Source organism: Cottoperca gobio, chromosome 18 (genome assembly GCF_900634415.1).
Source record: "Cottoperca gobio chromosome 18, fCotGob3.1, whole genome shotgun sequence".
Classification (NCBI taxonomy): domain Eukaryota; kingdom Metazoa; phylum Chordata; class Actinopteri; order Perciformes; family Bovichtidae; genus Cottoperca; species Cottoperca gobio.
In genome coordinates this window covers 4,430,523-4,446,139 of record NC_041372.1, presented here as the reverse complement: position 1 = coordinate 4,446,139, position 15,617 = coordinate 4,430,523, and the positions used below count along the sequence as shown (strand labels likewise).

General features: G+C 40.3%; 1 protein-coding gene and 4 non-coding genes across 5 annotated transcripts; 1 reads left to right on the top strand and 4 right to left on the bottom strand.

Moving 5' to 3' along the window:
• Positions 1-1,510: 1,510 nt before the first annotated feature.
• Positions 1,511-7,221, top strand: tmem88b (transmembrane protein 88 b). The gene is given in 5 exon segments (XM_029454364.1): positions 1,511-2,032; positions 3,837-4,241; positions 6,325-6,336; positions 6,338-6,415; positions 6,417-7,221. Coding segments are annotated over 4 exon segments (684 nt in total). The 5' UTR covers positions 1,511-2,032; positions 3,837-3,842; the 3' UTR covers positions 6,612-7,221.
• A 402-nt stretch (positions 7,222-7,623) lies between these two features.
• Positions 7,624-7,787, bottom strand: LOC115024093 (U1 spliceosomal RNA). The gene has a single exon (XR_003834083.1). It is a non-coding gene; the product is annotated as a U1 spliceosomal RNA (small nuclear RNA).
• Positions 7,788-8,750: 963 nt separating this feature from the next.
• LOC115024108 (U2 spliceosomal RNA) lies at positions 8,751-8,941 on the bottom strand. Its single transcript, XR_003834097.1, has one exon. It is a non-coding gene; the product is annotated as a U2 spliceosomal RNA (small nuclear RNA).
• Positions 8,942-9,909: 968 nt separating this feature from the next.
• Positions 9,910-10,073, bottom strand: LOC115024081 (U1 spliceosomal RNA). Its single transcript, XR_003834071.1, has one exon. It is a non-coding gene; the product is annotated as a U1 spliceosomal RNA (small nuclear RNA).
• A 999-nt stretch (positions 10,074-11,072) lies between these two features.
• Positions 11,073-11,263, bottom strand: LOC115024104 (U2 spliceosomal RNA). Its single transcript, XR_003834094.1, has one exon. It is a non-coding gene; the product is annotated as a U2 spliceosomal RNA (small nuclear RNA).
• Between the last annotated feature and the right edge of the window lie 4,354 nt (positions 11,264-15,617).

Genomic DNA, 15,617 nt, shown 5'->3' with positions numbered 1-15,617 from the left:
TATATCGCCTTTCTAGTCTTCCAACCACTCAAAGAGCTTTTACACTGCATGCCAACAGTTACCTATTCACACACACACACACATTCTTACACTGATGGCAGGTCTGCCATACGAGGTAAACTGCTCGTCGAGAATCTAATGTGCACACACACAAGCAACTTTGTGTTCAATATCTATTTATCGATTTAAACCTAGTCTTGTTCTACAGCCTGAAATCACAGTTTCATCTCAACAACAAGAGTTTTTACTAAAACTACTTGGATGTTGGTCATTTATGCTTCAAGGCTCAATGTTTAGCTTTGTGAAGTCCTAACTACAGGATGTTCTGGAGCAGGTAACAGGCATTAAACACGGTTTCCTCTTCTTTAAATGTTATTAAGCAAAACCTCTCATTTACCTACAATAATTAATCAATTCTATTACTCTAAAGATGCAACTGTAGGCCTTTATGTGCTGTACTCGTCGTTAATTCAGTATATTTACTGGGAACAAACTAGACTGTTGCTGAAAGGACATTTCACTGGGTAATGTGGGTCGGGATCCTGCAACACACACACACACACACACAGATCCCAATGAAATCAGTATTCAACAACACTGCATTAAAACACAGGCACAATGCAAGCAAACAGACTTGTACTCACACACACACACACACACACACACTCACACACACACACACACAACAGGAGGAGGGCACTGTTCTTCCAAAGCAAACAGATAAAGCTTCTAGCAGATGGTGGAGTTAAAGGCCTCTTGTGGAAAAAATAAATAAATCACTTTCACTTTTTTATTCTGGATGGTGACAAATACATGAAGAGCAATGTCACAGTAAGATAGAGGCCACGGACAAATCCTAAGCATGGGTTTGATCATACTAAATATACCTGGCTGTCACGTAAACACAACAGTCTCACGTCACGGAATAGTAAAATAATAAATCCCACATCCATCTTAAAAACATATAATGCTCCTTTAGTGAAGAAAACATTCAATCGGTAGAAGATAATTGAAGATCTGCAGGTAAATCTGTAAAAGTTGGATGAAACATGTTCAGTTTAACTCGTGGGAGGTCAGGCCTTCATTTTGTCAGACACATGTCATTGCAATAATCCTGTTCCAATTTCTTAAACCCTTCTGCCTCATATACAACCAAACATAACTGAATAAACAACCTCAATAATGTTTTTAGCAGCACCATGGTGCCTCTTCTCTACTACTCTTAGCACAAGTCTGTCCCTGCTGCCCTTCCCCCTCATTTTCTGCTCTCCTGAACCTCAACTTATCAGCCAAGCCGCCTCGCTCTGACCCCCAACACACAACACCCAGCCCCCACTGCAACAGAGACATAGTAAAGGAGGTGTAACATGTCCTGGATATGTGAGGTGGAATGTATGCGCTGAGAGGAGTTGTTGGAGAAACGCAGGGGTCTGATAAGCCTGGTGGGTGGAGAGAAAGTAGGATGGATGCAAGGAGCGCAAGAGGAGGGAGGGAAGGAGAGAAAGCACTGTGGACTCAATCAGATGGGGAGGCACAAAGGGGAGGGCGGACAGACAGGAGTTTGACATACATAAGACAAAGACCACAGCAATTGTTAGTTAAGTTGTTGCCACTGAGGAAGGAGCATCTCTGTGTTACTACTTCATCACAGCGTCATAGAAAGTTCATGTTAAATGCGGGAAAGAAAACAAACCCTCTAGTGGGACATAATCAGCTCCTCTGACAACTCTGGATAGTGAAGAGAAGAAGCAGCAGGACACCAGAGCTGCAGGAAGCCGGCATACCAACATACCACCACTAAATAGATAAGGAGGGAAACTCCAAAAACACCAAAAGTTCTTTTAACTTCACGCAAGGAAAGGAGGGGAAAAGTAGCCGTGTTCCTAGAGAGAGGAGTTGAGAGTTGAAGGGACTCAAAAGGACTTTGTTGAAGGACTGACTGGACAGTCTTGTGGTCTTGAGAAGAAGTGAGAAAAGCAGCAACAATCTGGAGGACGAGCAGCAAGAGGTCTACCGGGGCCGACAGCACAATGTGAGTACAAGTGCAGCTGCATCACTCACACACATTTAAATCATAACTATGAGAGGCATCTTCATACAACCGATTACAGTGAAAAGGAGCTTAAATATCATATTTACGACTGAACATAAAGCAGAGAAGACATAGAATTAATTATCGCAGCTGCTTTGTCCCAGACAATAGAATAATGGAAGGACAGAACAATAGAAAATCTCCCCGCAGCATCCGAGCATAACACTGCAAGAACATGCTGAGCATCTATATGATGGCACGCACACTTTGAATACATCTTCTTGATCGCTTTTAAACTCTTCAGTGACGACATCCCACAATGTTGCAGCTGCATTAACGTCATTGCGCAATATTTCCCGATTTAGAATTTCTTAATTTGGTATGAGGTATTATTCATAGAATTCTATTCAAAGAATAAGAACAGTGAGTAACATGGGTGGAGAGACTGAATGTATTTTCAGTACGGAGCACAAAGAATCACCTCACACATACACAAGTGTGCACGCACACACACACTTTCCTGCCAGTCCTTCCTACGTGACCTTCCACCTTAAAACAACACAGGGACAACAATGGGAAACAGACGTGGAAGCTAAACACTCGAGCACCCAGGACAGATTTGTTAATATTGTCTTCCACTTCTGATAGTGATTGTGAAATAGCAAGCGGTGTTTTTGTTTGTAATAACATCTCAAAGAGCATGTTTATCCCCAAAAATACCCCAACATGGGTAACGGCAGTGTTTCCTCTCGGAGAAATTATGTTGGGTATGCTGGACTTCATGCTCGCTAAACTATCGAACAATATGAAAGACACTGAAGCAATCTTAATTATTAATAAATAATATTATAGGACCTGTCACACACCAGCCCTTACACTTCTGCAATAGACTTTCGAACATCAGATGGTGTTGAACACTTACCAACAAGAATGCCAATATTGTACTTTAGCAGTAACAATACGATGTCTTGAGCTACCAAATAATTCATGCATGTCCCCATAAAGGTCAAATATTTTCAAATGACCAACAGATTGGATCTGTGAAAGCGGCCATCTGTCGTGTTGACTAAGTGGAAAGACTGACATCGTCATCCTTAATGGAATTTTTTCATCACTGTTAGTTTTTTTGGCAGCCGACCTGGTAACTCAGAGATGTCACTGTCTCCTGACCTTTGAGAAGTGAGGATATCCTGTCCCAGACACAGCTGCGTACCACAGACAATCTGTCATGAAGCTGAACCGATGAAAGCTAAAAAGAGTTTGGAGGAAAGCAGACCTTACATGGAGGACCTGGCCTAAATGAATCAATTATTGAGACCACGAAGCAATTAAAGCATTTTTACTGTTGAAAAACAAGTTTTTATATCATACATATAAAGTTTTGCCAACAGTGAGCGTCTGAACGTCCGTCATTAATACTAATCTGTGTTTAACCCACAGGCACCACAACACGTACAAACACAAGCACACCGTTGTACACAAAGATTGCATCATCTCTCCACTACACAAACTACAGACAACAATTATGGCCCCTTTCCTTCTGCACAATCAGCTCTCTGATAATCATCACCTCACAGACGGCATCACACAAGGCTTGCTTCCTGACAGATAAAACCTCTAACCTCTTAGTGAACCCAGAGCCACCAAGTCTTCAGGGAGTGGGGTTTGATGAGGTGAAAAGGTATTGTGTAACTATAGCACCAGACGACTGCGCTCATCTCTTCAGATGTGTTAGCCCACAAACATGAAACCAACAGTTTCAAAACATCTGCACGTGCACATCTGTCTTTATTTTTCTTCACAGTTCACTATGAGTATGACTGGTACTCTAGAGAAGGGGGCCCACCACCAGGCCTTGGACCTGTCCGAGGAACTGTCGCCTCATCACCACCATCACCACAACAACCACCACCAGCATCTTCACCACTCCAACTCCCTGGCCTCCACCGCCGCTGTGGGTGGAGGCAGAGAAACACCTTCACGTGTAGTTGTACCTCCTCCTTATTCTGCAGCTGAGATCGGTGGCGGGGGCAGTGAAGCTCCTCTGGAGCTGCGGGGGTCCCTGGACTGCTGGGCCTGCTCGGTGCTGGTGACGGCGCAGAACCTCATTATTGCCACGATCAACGCCTGCCTGGCTGGATTGGTGTTCGGGACCATCCTGACGCCGGCCATTGTAATGGTGGTGTTTGGCTTCCTCTGTCACTCTACAGTAAGAAGGGGGGGGGAATAGGGAGGAGGGTGTGAGCACTGTATGCATGTTAAAGGATTTTGATGCATCTTTTTCTGCAAAGCCCTCGTCTACAATTGACCAGTGAGCCGACACATTGTAGTCGGCTACTCAAGAGCATTTAGACTTATTGTTCACTTGTTTAGACAAAGTCAACAGCCCCTGTTTAATAATTCTATAATATTTTATCAGACATTAAGACATTAAGTCCAATAGAAAATATGCCAGTGAAAGTGCTATAGCTCAATATCCAAAATAAATTGAAACCAGTGCTGTGCTCTTTGGTGTGGGAGTAAAAAATGTGTTTGCAAGGATAAATGTTTACTTACACACACACACACACACACACACACACACACACACACACACACACACACACACACACACACACACACACGCTACATCTAAACAAAGTTGAGAGGAACAGAGAGATATCTTTTTATGAAACATCTAAAAGTCCTAATCTCATAACTTTGATCCAAAAGTTTGAAATAGTTGTTCCTGGGGCTTAGGGAGGAGTTTGGCTTCATCAGTGATGAGAAGTTTTCTAATCAGATAAGTCTGAGGTTCTTTCAGATGTTGAGATTGAAGAACTAGAGGGGGCGAGGGGTCAGGAGTCCAGGGAGCCGACATCAAAACCCAGAACTTTAAAGGGACCGTTTAGTAGCTAGTTGAGCATTAAAGAACGCTTAATGCTCAGAATGTGACAACAGGCTGAACAAATAAAAGAAGATGATGTTACTCAAACAAAACAACTTTATTGACCCACTAATACTATTACTAATAGACCCCAAAATGTCATCATGGTTCAAAGATTTGAATGCATACCGATGGCATTTCTGCAGACCAACGACCTCCATAATGACCGGAGAGACCAGGATTCTCTGTTCTCCAGTTCCCTCACAATTAGGCCTCATGTGACAGCTTAGAGAGGGATTAACCAGGACCTGGGAGGACGGAGAGAGGGGGAGAAATCACAAGAAAAAAGGAGTGAGAAGAAATGTAGAGAAAGCCAGGTGGGATAAGTATTTAGGGTTCTTTCAAATTGAACATTTTAAGGTATTTGAGGGAATTCTGTTCGCAATTGTCATCCAGAAACAATTTGACCTTTTACCTTTTAGAAAAGCATGTACTGCAGTTTAAACCATCTCTCTTATTTGCTTACTCTTACCCCAACTCCCTCCCTGCCTAATGTTTTACTTTCTCTCTCCAGCTGGGAATTCTTTCCGACCAGCTGTAACTCTACATCTTTCAGGAGAGCATCACAATATTTCTGTACTTGCATGTAAAAAGTACACAAAACTTACAGACTTTTTAAAACTGTGTAAGACTCCAGTAAACAATGATATAAAACTACTAAACTAATGGGCAATTTTATCAAAAGATTTATCTAAATCAAAATGTTTAACTTTTCAGCTTTCTTACCTTGTCAGCATCCCGTTTACTATAATAAATAATCTTCTACCGCCTCAACTCCCTCCGTTTTGCAAACCTTTTCTACCCTCTGCACTTTTCTCATGCACTTGAATGTTCACTTCATCCTTCATGGGGCGATAAGGATGATTCAGGCCTGCCGTCTCTCCATTCCTCTCCCACTCGTCTCCTGACCCTTTTACCTCCTCTCACACTCCCCCAGTGTTCAGCTCAGTAACAAGTGTTCATGCTTTGACATAAAGTACTCATCAACAGTCGTTTCTACCCGTAAAAGTTTCCTAAAGTATTTAGTCAAAATGTAATTATGCGGCCTACCGATTCAGTGCATGTGAGCGAGATCTCAGACTCCCAACTGGTGTCTGTCCTCACCAGACACACATACCACATAGAGCATGTAATCTGTCTGTCATCCTTATCTGATATATGATACTCTATATGTGCAAAGATAACTCAAAAGACAGAATACAACACAAATCCAGTGTGAAAGAGGCTTCAGTGTAAGCTTCCCTGTTCAAATAAGGGTTTTAAAATGTCGAAACAAGTGGCACACTGATTGAATTTCAAACTTACCTCTACGTCAACCTGCCGTTACATCATTTCAACTGCGGTCTCTCTCCTCTCGTCACCCCAGGTCCGCCCTCACTGGGACGACCCGCTACTGCTCAGACCTGCTGACTGACGGAGGCTGCGTGGCTCTGCTGGTGGTGGGCTTTCTCTTGGTGCACCCCTCTGCTGGTCCTGGCACTGGCTGCATACTGCCGCTTAGCCCGACACCTCCAGCTGGGCCTCTGCTTTATCCCGTACAGCCGGGCCGTGTACAAGAACCCGCCGGCCACCCAGCACCGCGGCCTGGGTACTGGCTGCTGTGGCGGCCGAAATGGAGCCGATGGCAGTGGGAAGGGGAAGGTCTGGGTGTGAGATGAAGATGGTAGGAAGGGGCAGAGGGGGATGAGGAAGACCATTATATGACACATATGAAGGGAACAAGAGAAGGGGCTGTATGGGATGACTAAAAAAAAAGACAATGGACGTAAGGAACAGCAAAGTGTATACCAGAGAAGGAGGACGAGGAAATGGAAATGACTGCAACAACCAGCTGAACATCCTGGAAGACCAGTTACATTGTTATAAACACTGACTAATAGCTTACATTATTGATTGTTTAGATAAAACGTGGTGTACTAAGATATTTGTGTTTGTTGTATTATTCCACTGGCTGTTACTGGTATTTTTGAGTATCTGAGGCAAGGCACGGAGGCAAGATGCATGCCCAGGATACATCATATATATACGTCACGTAAAATGTATTGTATGTATTGTCTCATGTAAACAATCATAGAAATAAGAAAATGGCTTAATACTAAGATGCTGAATTATTCAAGGAAATTATTACAGCAAGATTGACTGTATATCAGAAATTAAACCAATAAAATGAACCTAACTGCTGAGGAAAGAGCAAACACTCAAGTTGTCATCAGAAAAAACAAAACATTTCCTTTTATAAATAAAGTGTTTGGATTCAGCTGGAGTCATGTCTGTCCTGTATTAGCATGGGTGGGGTGCGCTGAGTCCACTACTAGGAAAAGGGAAAGAAAAGGTCTAAAAAATCAATACATTGGAATTTATAAAATGAATGTAAGTGACGCAGGCTGTGTGTCTCCCCCAAGCGGTGAAAGAGTGGAACGACACGACACTTCTCATTTAATTATACATGCATCATTCTTATAAATTATATATTGTAAGTACAAAAAGTTGCAGTACTCTCAGATGAATCCAAGCATGTAGAACCCAAACATTTTGCTTTCTGACCCCAATCAAATCAAATAATGTTTAATGTTAGCGATTCACAGGGAGCATAATGTCTAAGAAATGTGATAAATTAGTTATTTAGAAACATTACTTGCTTTAGTTTTTCCATTTGACATGTTATCAGGGGAGAGCGCGAACGCAGTCCCCCACTACCACAAATTTTGCAGTCGAGATTCCCACATTTGGGGAATTCGCAGAGGTCAGCTCAACCGGAGTGCAATGGCCAAGCCTCGCCCTGGGTGAACCACCTTTTTGATCATGGTATCTCCCCTGCCAGGTAAGTATGAGTTGCACACGGTCGACAGACGTAAGTGATTCACAGACAGACCATGCTGACTGAGGGGGCCGACAATATAGAAATTACCAAAATCAGAGACTATGAACAGATGATCACATACAGGAATGTAAATGCAGAAGAAACACTTTTATACAAAGGCTGACAAAGATTATTTACACTTTACTTGAGAAAATAGAGCACTATTTCCCATCATGCAATGCTGTATTTACATAACAAAGAATTACCTGAAATCAGCAGTAGAGTCGATTTTACTCCTAACAAAAGAATAACTGCCCAACAGCTAGTTCAAATGAGCCGGAAATAAATAATATTGCAATAAAATCAGTTTCATTTGAAATTCAGAGGAAAGAATAAAACCACTTTTGAACTGTAACGCTTCTCACACTGCAGCTACTTCCTGTTTCTTTGTTTACTGCTGGTGACGTCCCTGATGATACTGCCACCTTTTGGTCTGGAGTGGAACACTGGCCGCAAATATAAAGCAATAAAGTTCAACAGCGTCACAAAATACAGCCTGAAACATGAACATTTTCAACAAAAACAGATCATTATTAGAGTATTACAGTAAATGTAATCGCATAAAACTGGAATAATGTGTGCACATATGCAATTTTATCAAAAATCACCAAATAAATCAGGATCTTCACTGAATGAGGGAATGAACAGAACTACAGCAATGAAGTCCAACAACAGATTCAATCCAAAGAGATGTCTTGCATGTGGAAAGTGCAGTGAACTCTTATATATAAAATAAAACGTCTACGTCTCAGTCACCAGTTCAATTCATTAAACAGTTACATGCATAGAACACATAAACTAGCAACACCAGCTTGTGATCCTTAAACAAGGATTCTTATTAGTACAGATATCTAACTAATTCGTAAGGTTTCATAATAGAGTAGTAACTAACAGGAATGTTACATTAGTGGAAATTTATTTTATACATTGAGAGGGGGTGCACCGTTCCTGGAGGTACTGCAATACCAGGTCGATGCGTGGAGTGGACGGAGCAAGCCCCTATTCCATCTCCCTATTCCAAAAATCAATTTAATATATGGTCCCCGGGTAGGGGACGTATCAGATATTAAACTGATAAGAACAGATACTACACTTGATCTTAGCCAAAAGGCCGAGAAGCGATAACACTGAACTGTCGGAGCGGAGGATACGATTCTCGGCACAGTCATTGTCACTCACGGTTTGAACAACTGTTTCAGTAACAACGCATGAAAAACTGAGCTCTAGCGCACTCTCGTGGAGAACTGAGAGAACTGCACTCTGCTCTGTCTATACCGTTTTATTTTTACAAGAATATTTATGCTGGTAATCACTTTAAAGAAGCTTCAAGAGCTGCAAATCAATGATTTATCTTTAATCAACAGGTCAGTAACACATAGTAATTCTCAAATCATTTAAATGTTTTTGTTGGACTAACATCATGAAAGTAAACCCTTCATATTATCATCTCAGCGACCACAAAACTGCGGTTACGGTTATTTATTGCACTACTTAACTTTAAATTTGTTTACATTTATTCACATTATTTGTATTTAGATTTTTCTATTAAGGCACGTTTGTTATTTTACATTCCTTTTGAAATCTCTTTATTACATCCACAACTTTGTTTATATTTTACCAATATATTTTAACTTGCACTATTTTATGAAATATAAATAATACATTTTCAATGAGTATGGCTGGAGGGAGCCGGAGACCGTCAACGACTGCTTCTCTATAATTACTGTGCATTTGATTATCAAGAACTTGAAACTATTTCACTTTATGTTTGTACCTTGTCTTGTATCTTGTTGTGTACTAATTTCTAAATCTTATTGTATGCACATTTAATGTCTCATTCTTTTGTTTTACACTGGGAAACAATATAGTTACTCTATGTATGTAATGAACTGCACTTTCTACAGATGTATGACAATAAAGTTTATTTCATCTCTAATGATGTGTGATACTGATAAAAAGATGGGAATATGAAGACCTGCGTCCTGCCTGCCAGTAAGAGCACCGAGACGCTTCACTGTAGATATAGGAATTCAGAAGATGGGTCTTCCTCATTTAACTCTGCATGTGTATTACTTTTTTTTCACACTTTATCAGGGGAGAGCGCGAACGCAGTCCCCCACTACCACAAATTTTGCAGTCGAGATTCCCACATTTGGGGAATTCGCAGAGGTCAGCTCAACCGGAGTGCAATGGCCAAGCCTCGCCCTGGGTGAACCACCTTTTTGATCATGGTATCTCCCCTGCCAGGTAAGTATGAGTTGCACACGGTCGACAGACGTAAGTGATTCACAGACAGACCATGCTGACTGAGGGGGCCGACAATATAGAAATTACCAAAATCAGAGACTATGAACAGATGATCACATACAGGAATGTAAATGCAGAAGAAACACTTTTATACAAAGGCTGACAAAGATTATTTACACTTTACTTGAGAAAATAGAGCACTATTTCCCATCATGCAATGCTGTATTTACATAACAAAGAATTACCTGAAATCAGCAGTAGAGTCGATTTTACTCCTAACAAAAGAATAACTGCCCAACAGCTAGTTCAAATGAGCCGGAAATAAATAATACTTGCAATTAAAATCAGTTTCATTTGAAATTCAGAGGAAAGAATAAAACTTTAATGCTTTTGAACTGTAATGCTTCTCACACTGCAGCTACTTCCTGTTTCTTTGGTGACGTCCCTGATGATACTGCTACCTTTTGGTCTGGAGTGGAATCAACACTGGCTGCAAATATAAAGCAATAAAGTTCAACAGCGTCACAAAATACAGCCTGAAACATGACCATGCAGCTAAATCACCACCACTCTTTAACATTTTCAACAAAAACTGATCATGATGACCTTCACGATGGATTGTTGTATTAGACCGCATAAAAAGTGGAATAAAGTGCACATATATGCAATGTTACTCTGGCTGTGAAACCTCAATAGAGAAAATAAAATCAGGATTTTGAACAGAACTACAGCAATGAAGTCCAACAACAGATTCAATCCAAAGAGATGTCTTGCATGTGGAAAGTGCAGTGAACTCTTATATATAAAATAAAACGTCTACGTCTCAGTCACCAGCTCAATTCATTAAACAGTTACATGCATAGAACACATAAACTAGCAACACTAGCTTGTGATCCTTAAACAAGGATTCTTATTAGTACAGATATCTAACTACCTTATGAGGCTTCATGATTGAATAGTAACTAACAGGAATATTATATGAGTAGAGATTTATTTTATACATTGAGAGGGGGTGCACCGTTCCTGGAGGTACTGCAATACCAGGTCGATGCGTGGAGTGGACGGAGCAAGCCCCTATTCCATCTCCCTATTCCAAAAATCAATTTAATATATGGTCCCCGGGTAGGGGACGTATCAGATATTAAACTGATAAGAACAGATACTACACTTGATCTTAGCCAAAAGGCCGAGAAGCGATAACACTGAACTGTCGGAGCGGAGGATACCATTCTCGGCACAGTCATTGTCACTCACGGTTTGAACAACTGTTTCAGTAACAAAACAACACATGAAAACTGAGCTCAGGGATCGATGGGATATAAACAAAGTGCATTCTGTAGATAAGTAAAACCATCCGAAAACGGCAACAAATGTGTCTTTATAACAAAGTAATGTCGCATTGTGCAGCTACAGAGCGCTTCCTGGTCACGTGACACAATCCAGTCCAATAGAAATGTACGTGGTTTTATTTACGCTCAGAGAGAAAGATGCAACTTCCAGTTCAAACAAAGCTAATGTCATCTGAATTATAAATGTGAAAATAACTTTTACATCATATAAAAAGTACTGATAAACCCTTTCTGAGGGAAGAAAGTAATGTTTGATCTGTTAACTCCCAGACAGACAAAAGTGAACTCGAGCGCACTCTGGCGGAGGACTGAGAGAACTGCACTCTACTATGTATACACTATATACCGGTACATTAATCTATACTTAACAAGTACTCATTCTCAAATAATGTAAAGGTTTTTAATGGACTATCACGAAAGACAGTAAGAATTTAAGAAAACGTTTGAACGTTGTGCAGGAGAGGTTACAAGACAAACATGGCTTATGAAGATACTCATTATGGATAGAAATGTACAATGAACATACGTTTATGTTTACAAGTTGAGATGGTGTTTATTGCATTACTTCACTTTGCATGTGTTTACATTTATTTAGACTATTTGTATTAAGATGGTTCTATTATTGCACTACTATGCATGTTATTGCACTATGCGTTTGTACAGTCTTGTTTTTATACCTGCGACAGGGGACACACTATAACGCTCCTCTATGTAATAGACTGTAAGTATAAATTGATGGAAAGATACATCATTGTCGTACTTTCTTTTATTTGCCAAAACTCATAAACAGGATTGCGATCTGTAACTCTTTGTCGTGATCAAATGTTATTACACGTGTCGTATAACATACTTTAAAAAACAAAACAATATTAACGTGCGATTACTACTCTGTTTCCCATCATGCTTTGCACATGCATCACGTGATAGGTGACTTCCCGAAATGTTTAGTTTTCACTTTTGCAACGAATATAAACATTTTCCCTTCATAAACTACTGTGCATATAGTTTTTTCTTTACGTTTTGCTTGTTATAAATGTAACATAACAAGTGAGGGGTTCTGCTTTTAGCTTCAAGGGTACGTACACGGTGAAACTCTGAAAACTACAATAAAAATAACGATATATTTCTGCAACGTCCGGAAGAAAAGCCTAAATATATCGTAATGAAGCAGAATGAGCAAAGCAGTTTGTGTACTGCAATGAACGTCCAGCAGGACCAATACATGTCCTATTGTTATCCATTTATTTGTCCCATTCGTATTTAGGCAGCCGCATTGTTAACAAAAGACATGCCCCGTTTCACTTAAAACAAATAGCAACAGGAACGCATCTTGTATGAGCAATCACTGCTACTGATGGAAACATTAAACATCTACCATACAAAACAGAGCCACGAAAGACTGCCATGCCACATGGAAGTGGTTTCATAAGTGATCACACATACTGCGCGCATGCGCCCCTGGTGTATATAACATTAACTACACCCTCTTCGCAAACCCCAATTAATGCCACTCAAAATAGCTACTTTGGCTAATTTTTACATTCCGTGAATCACAGTTCAAGGAATAAAAATAAACCACACGTGTACATACTTTGGGGGTTCAAACTTGTACACAAACATTGAACAAGTGTTTTAATTGAAAGTGCAATAGGGCGTGCCAGTAAACTGAGAAGGACATGCCACATCCCTCAATTAGCCTAGCTGAAAAGACAAGTTTAACGGTGTTCTTCACCTAAACCGCCACTGTTCCCACAAATGCGTTTAAAATAAACTACTTTAATAAGCTACAACATTTTGTTAAGATTTTCCTGTGAGAAAACTCACCTGGGATGAAGAAAGTTGACGGCCGATGATAACAACTCGTCCCAAAAAGTCCAAAAAATAAGTCTCCAAGGGCATTCCTGCTCCAGTAAACGACCTATTCCACAACAGTCTTTGTAAATATACTTCAAAACTCATATATTTACGAACGAAATTAATTTAAAATTACTCATGTCCAGAACACGCACACGGAGAAGTCAGGTGAGTAACTACTTGACGAATTAACCGGAAGTAGAGGTTAAAGGATATAGCGTTAGCCTATACACCAGGGGTGGGCAATTCATTTTTACAAGGGGTCACATAAGAAACCCGAGCTGTGTTGGAGGGCCGAATCAACAATAAATTGAATTTAATTCTGCTCCAATATTCATTTTCTCCCATTGTAAAAAGCAGTACATTATATATTTTGATTAGCTGCTACTGGTAAACAAAAGAATAAGGATATTCTCTTCCAATAAATATATGAAATTGTGGAGTGGGTCAAATAGGAAAATACTCCTAGAGAAGTAATAAACAGTAAAAACAATCATTAAATCAGTATTCTTCACAAACCAATACTGAAAAGGTGTTTCAGTATGTAAAGATAAGCAAGTAATCAACTTTATACAAAAAGCAATAAGTGCTTTTGATGTTTTTCAGTTCACTTTACTTGTTCAGTGAGAAACATCCAGTCTGTCTTGGGCTTGAACAAGTGCACTGAAATCTGGTTGAATGTCTGAGGTGGATATGCGCAGGACAGCTGACAGCTGACCATCAGTGATAGAGGATCTGTATCTGGATGTGTTGAACTTCATCACTGAGAATGTCTGTTCACATATGTAGGTCGATCCAAAGAAGACCAGAATCTTCTGAGCATGTCTCCTCATGTGTGGAAAGTTCTCCTCTTTCAAGAACAAGAGTAAAACTCATGGCAGTGAGACTGACCTAAAGTGCTCTGACAGAAGTGTGTCAGACTGCAGGTCAAGTAGTTCAAGCTGAACATCTCTGGGTGCATCATCCACATTGCATGTAAATGGGGAAAAATCATGTGCATTTCATTCTCAACTGTTTTAAAGTCTTGATATCGCCTCCAAAGCTCACCATGCAGTGCTTCTAACATGGATGAGTACCTGTGGAGGTGATCAGCTGATGGTGTGGCTTCCTTCAGTGTTGGCAAGTCGGTGAGAATGTTGTCCTCCATTTGGCTTGAGAGAAGCTGCAACTTTCTCATGAAAGCCTTCACTGCGCTGTACATTTCATGCACAAAAAGGCCCTTGCATTGCAGTTTGACATTTAGTTGATTCATTAGTGCAGTCACATCTACAGCAAAACCAAGGTCTGACATCCAGTCTGCATCTGAAAGCTGTGGGACGTTGCAATGTTTTGTAAAAAGTCCTTGTTGGTTTTGCAGTTTAGCTAGCAAAGCACGCGACTCCTTTTCCCGCTCTTCATCAGACACGTTCTTGAACGGCGACTCAAATTGTAATCCTTGAACACAGCGACCTGCGCACCACAAACTAAGCACGCGGCTTTACCTTTGACTTCTGTAAATAAATACTTAGCAGTCCATGTCTTCTTGAAAACGCGGCATTCTGTATCAATCTTTCTTATTTTGTCGTGAGCGGACATTTTGAGGGCCAGCATTACTTGTAGCTGTTCACGCGCGCGACGCGCATACATAAATACAGAAAAACAGCACCCTTTTCAAAATAATAGCAACACAGTTAGAAAGTTATTTACACCATGCACGCAATACAATGGTGCTGCTTTTATTTTGAAAAGGGTGCTGTTTAAAAATATATATCTACTTTTTCATATATGTTATAATTTACGATTGTTCTCACGCGGGCCGGATGTGGCCCGCGGGCCGTACAATGCCCAGGTCTGCTATACACAATACTTATATGTTGTTTAATACAGACGTAATACTTGTAGGCCTATGCTGTTTTTGAAACATTCTTGGTTCATAAAAAAAAACTTAAGTATTAAAAGATAATAGCAGGGCCATAAGAGCATTTAACCATAACCATAACCATAAAACATTTAGTTATTCACCCCAGTGGATGCATTCTTTAAAACAAATTATGTCGTTAACAAACTTAGTCTAACAAAACAGAAAATAAAAAATAAAACCATCAATAAAGTTTTATTGTTGGTTTTCTGTTTTCTGTTTTCTGAATTTAGTTCAATTCAACAACCAGCCTTTACATAAACCTGTTTATATATTTATGGTTCGTCTGTCTGTCTTTCAGCAGGATTACAGCTGATTTCCATGAAACTTGGTGGAAGGGTGAAGCATGGACGAATATAGGACCAATTTAAATTTTAGACCGGCTTCGAATCACAGGGCGGATACACACGTTATTGTTTACTTTCCTTAACATTGCGAGAAAGGGCATGGTG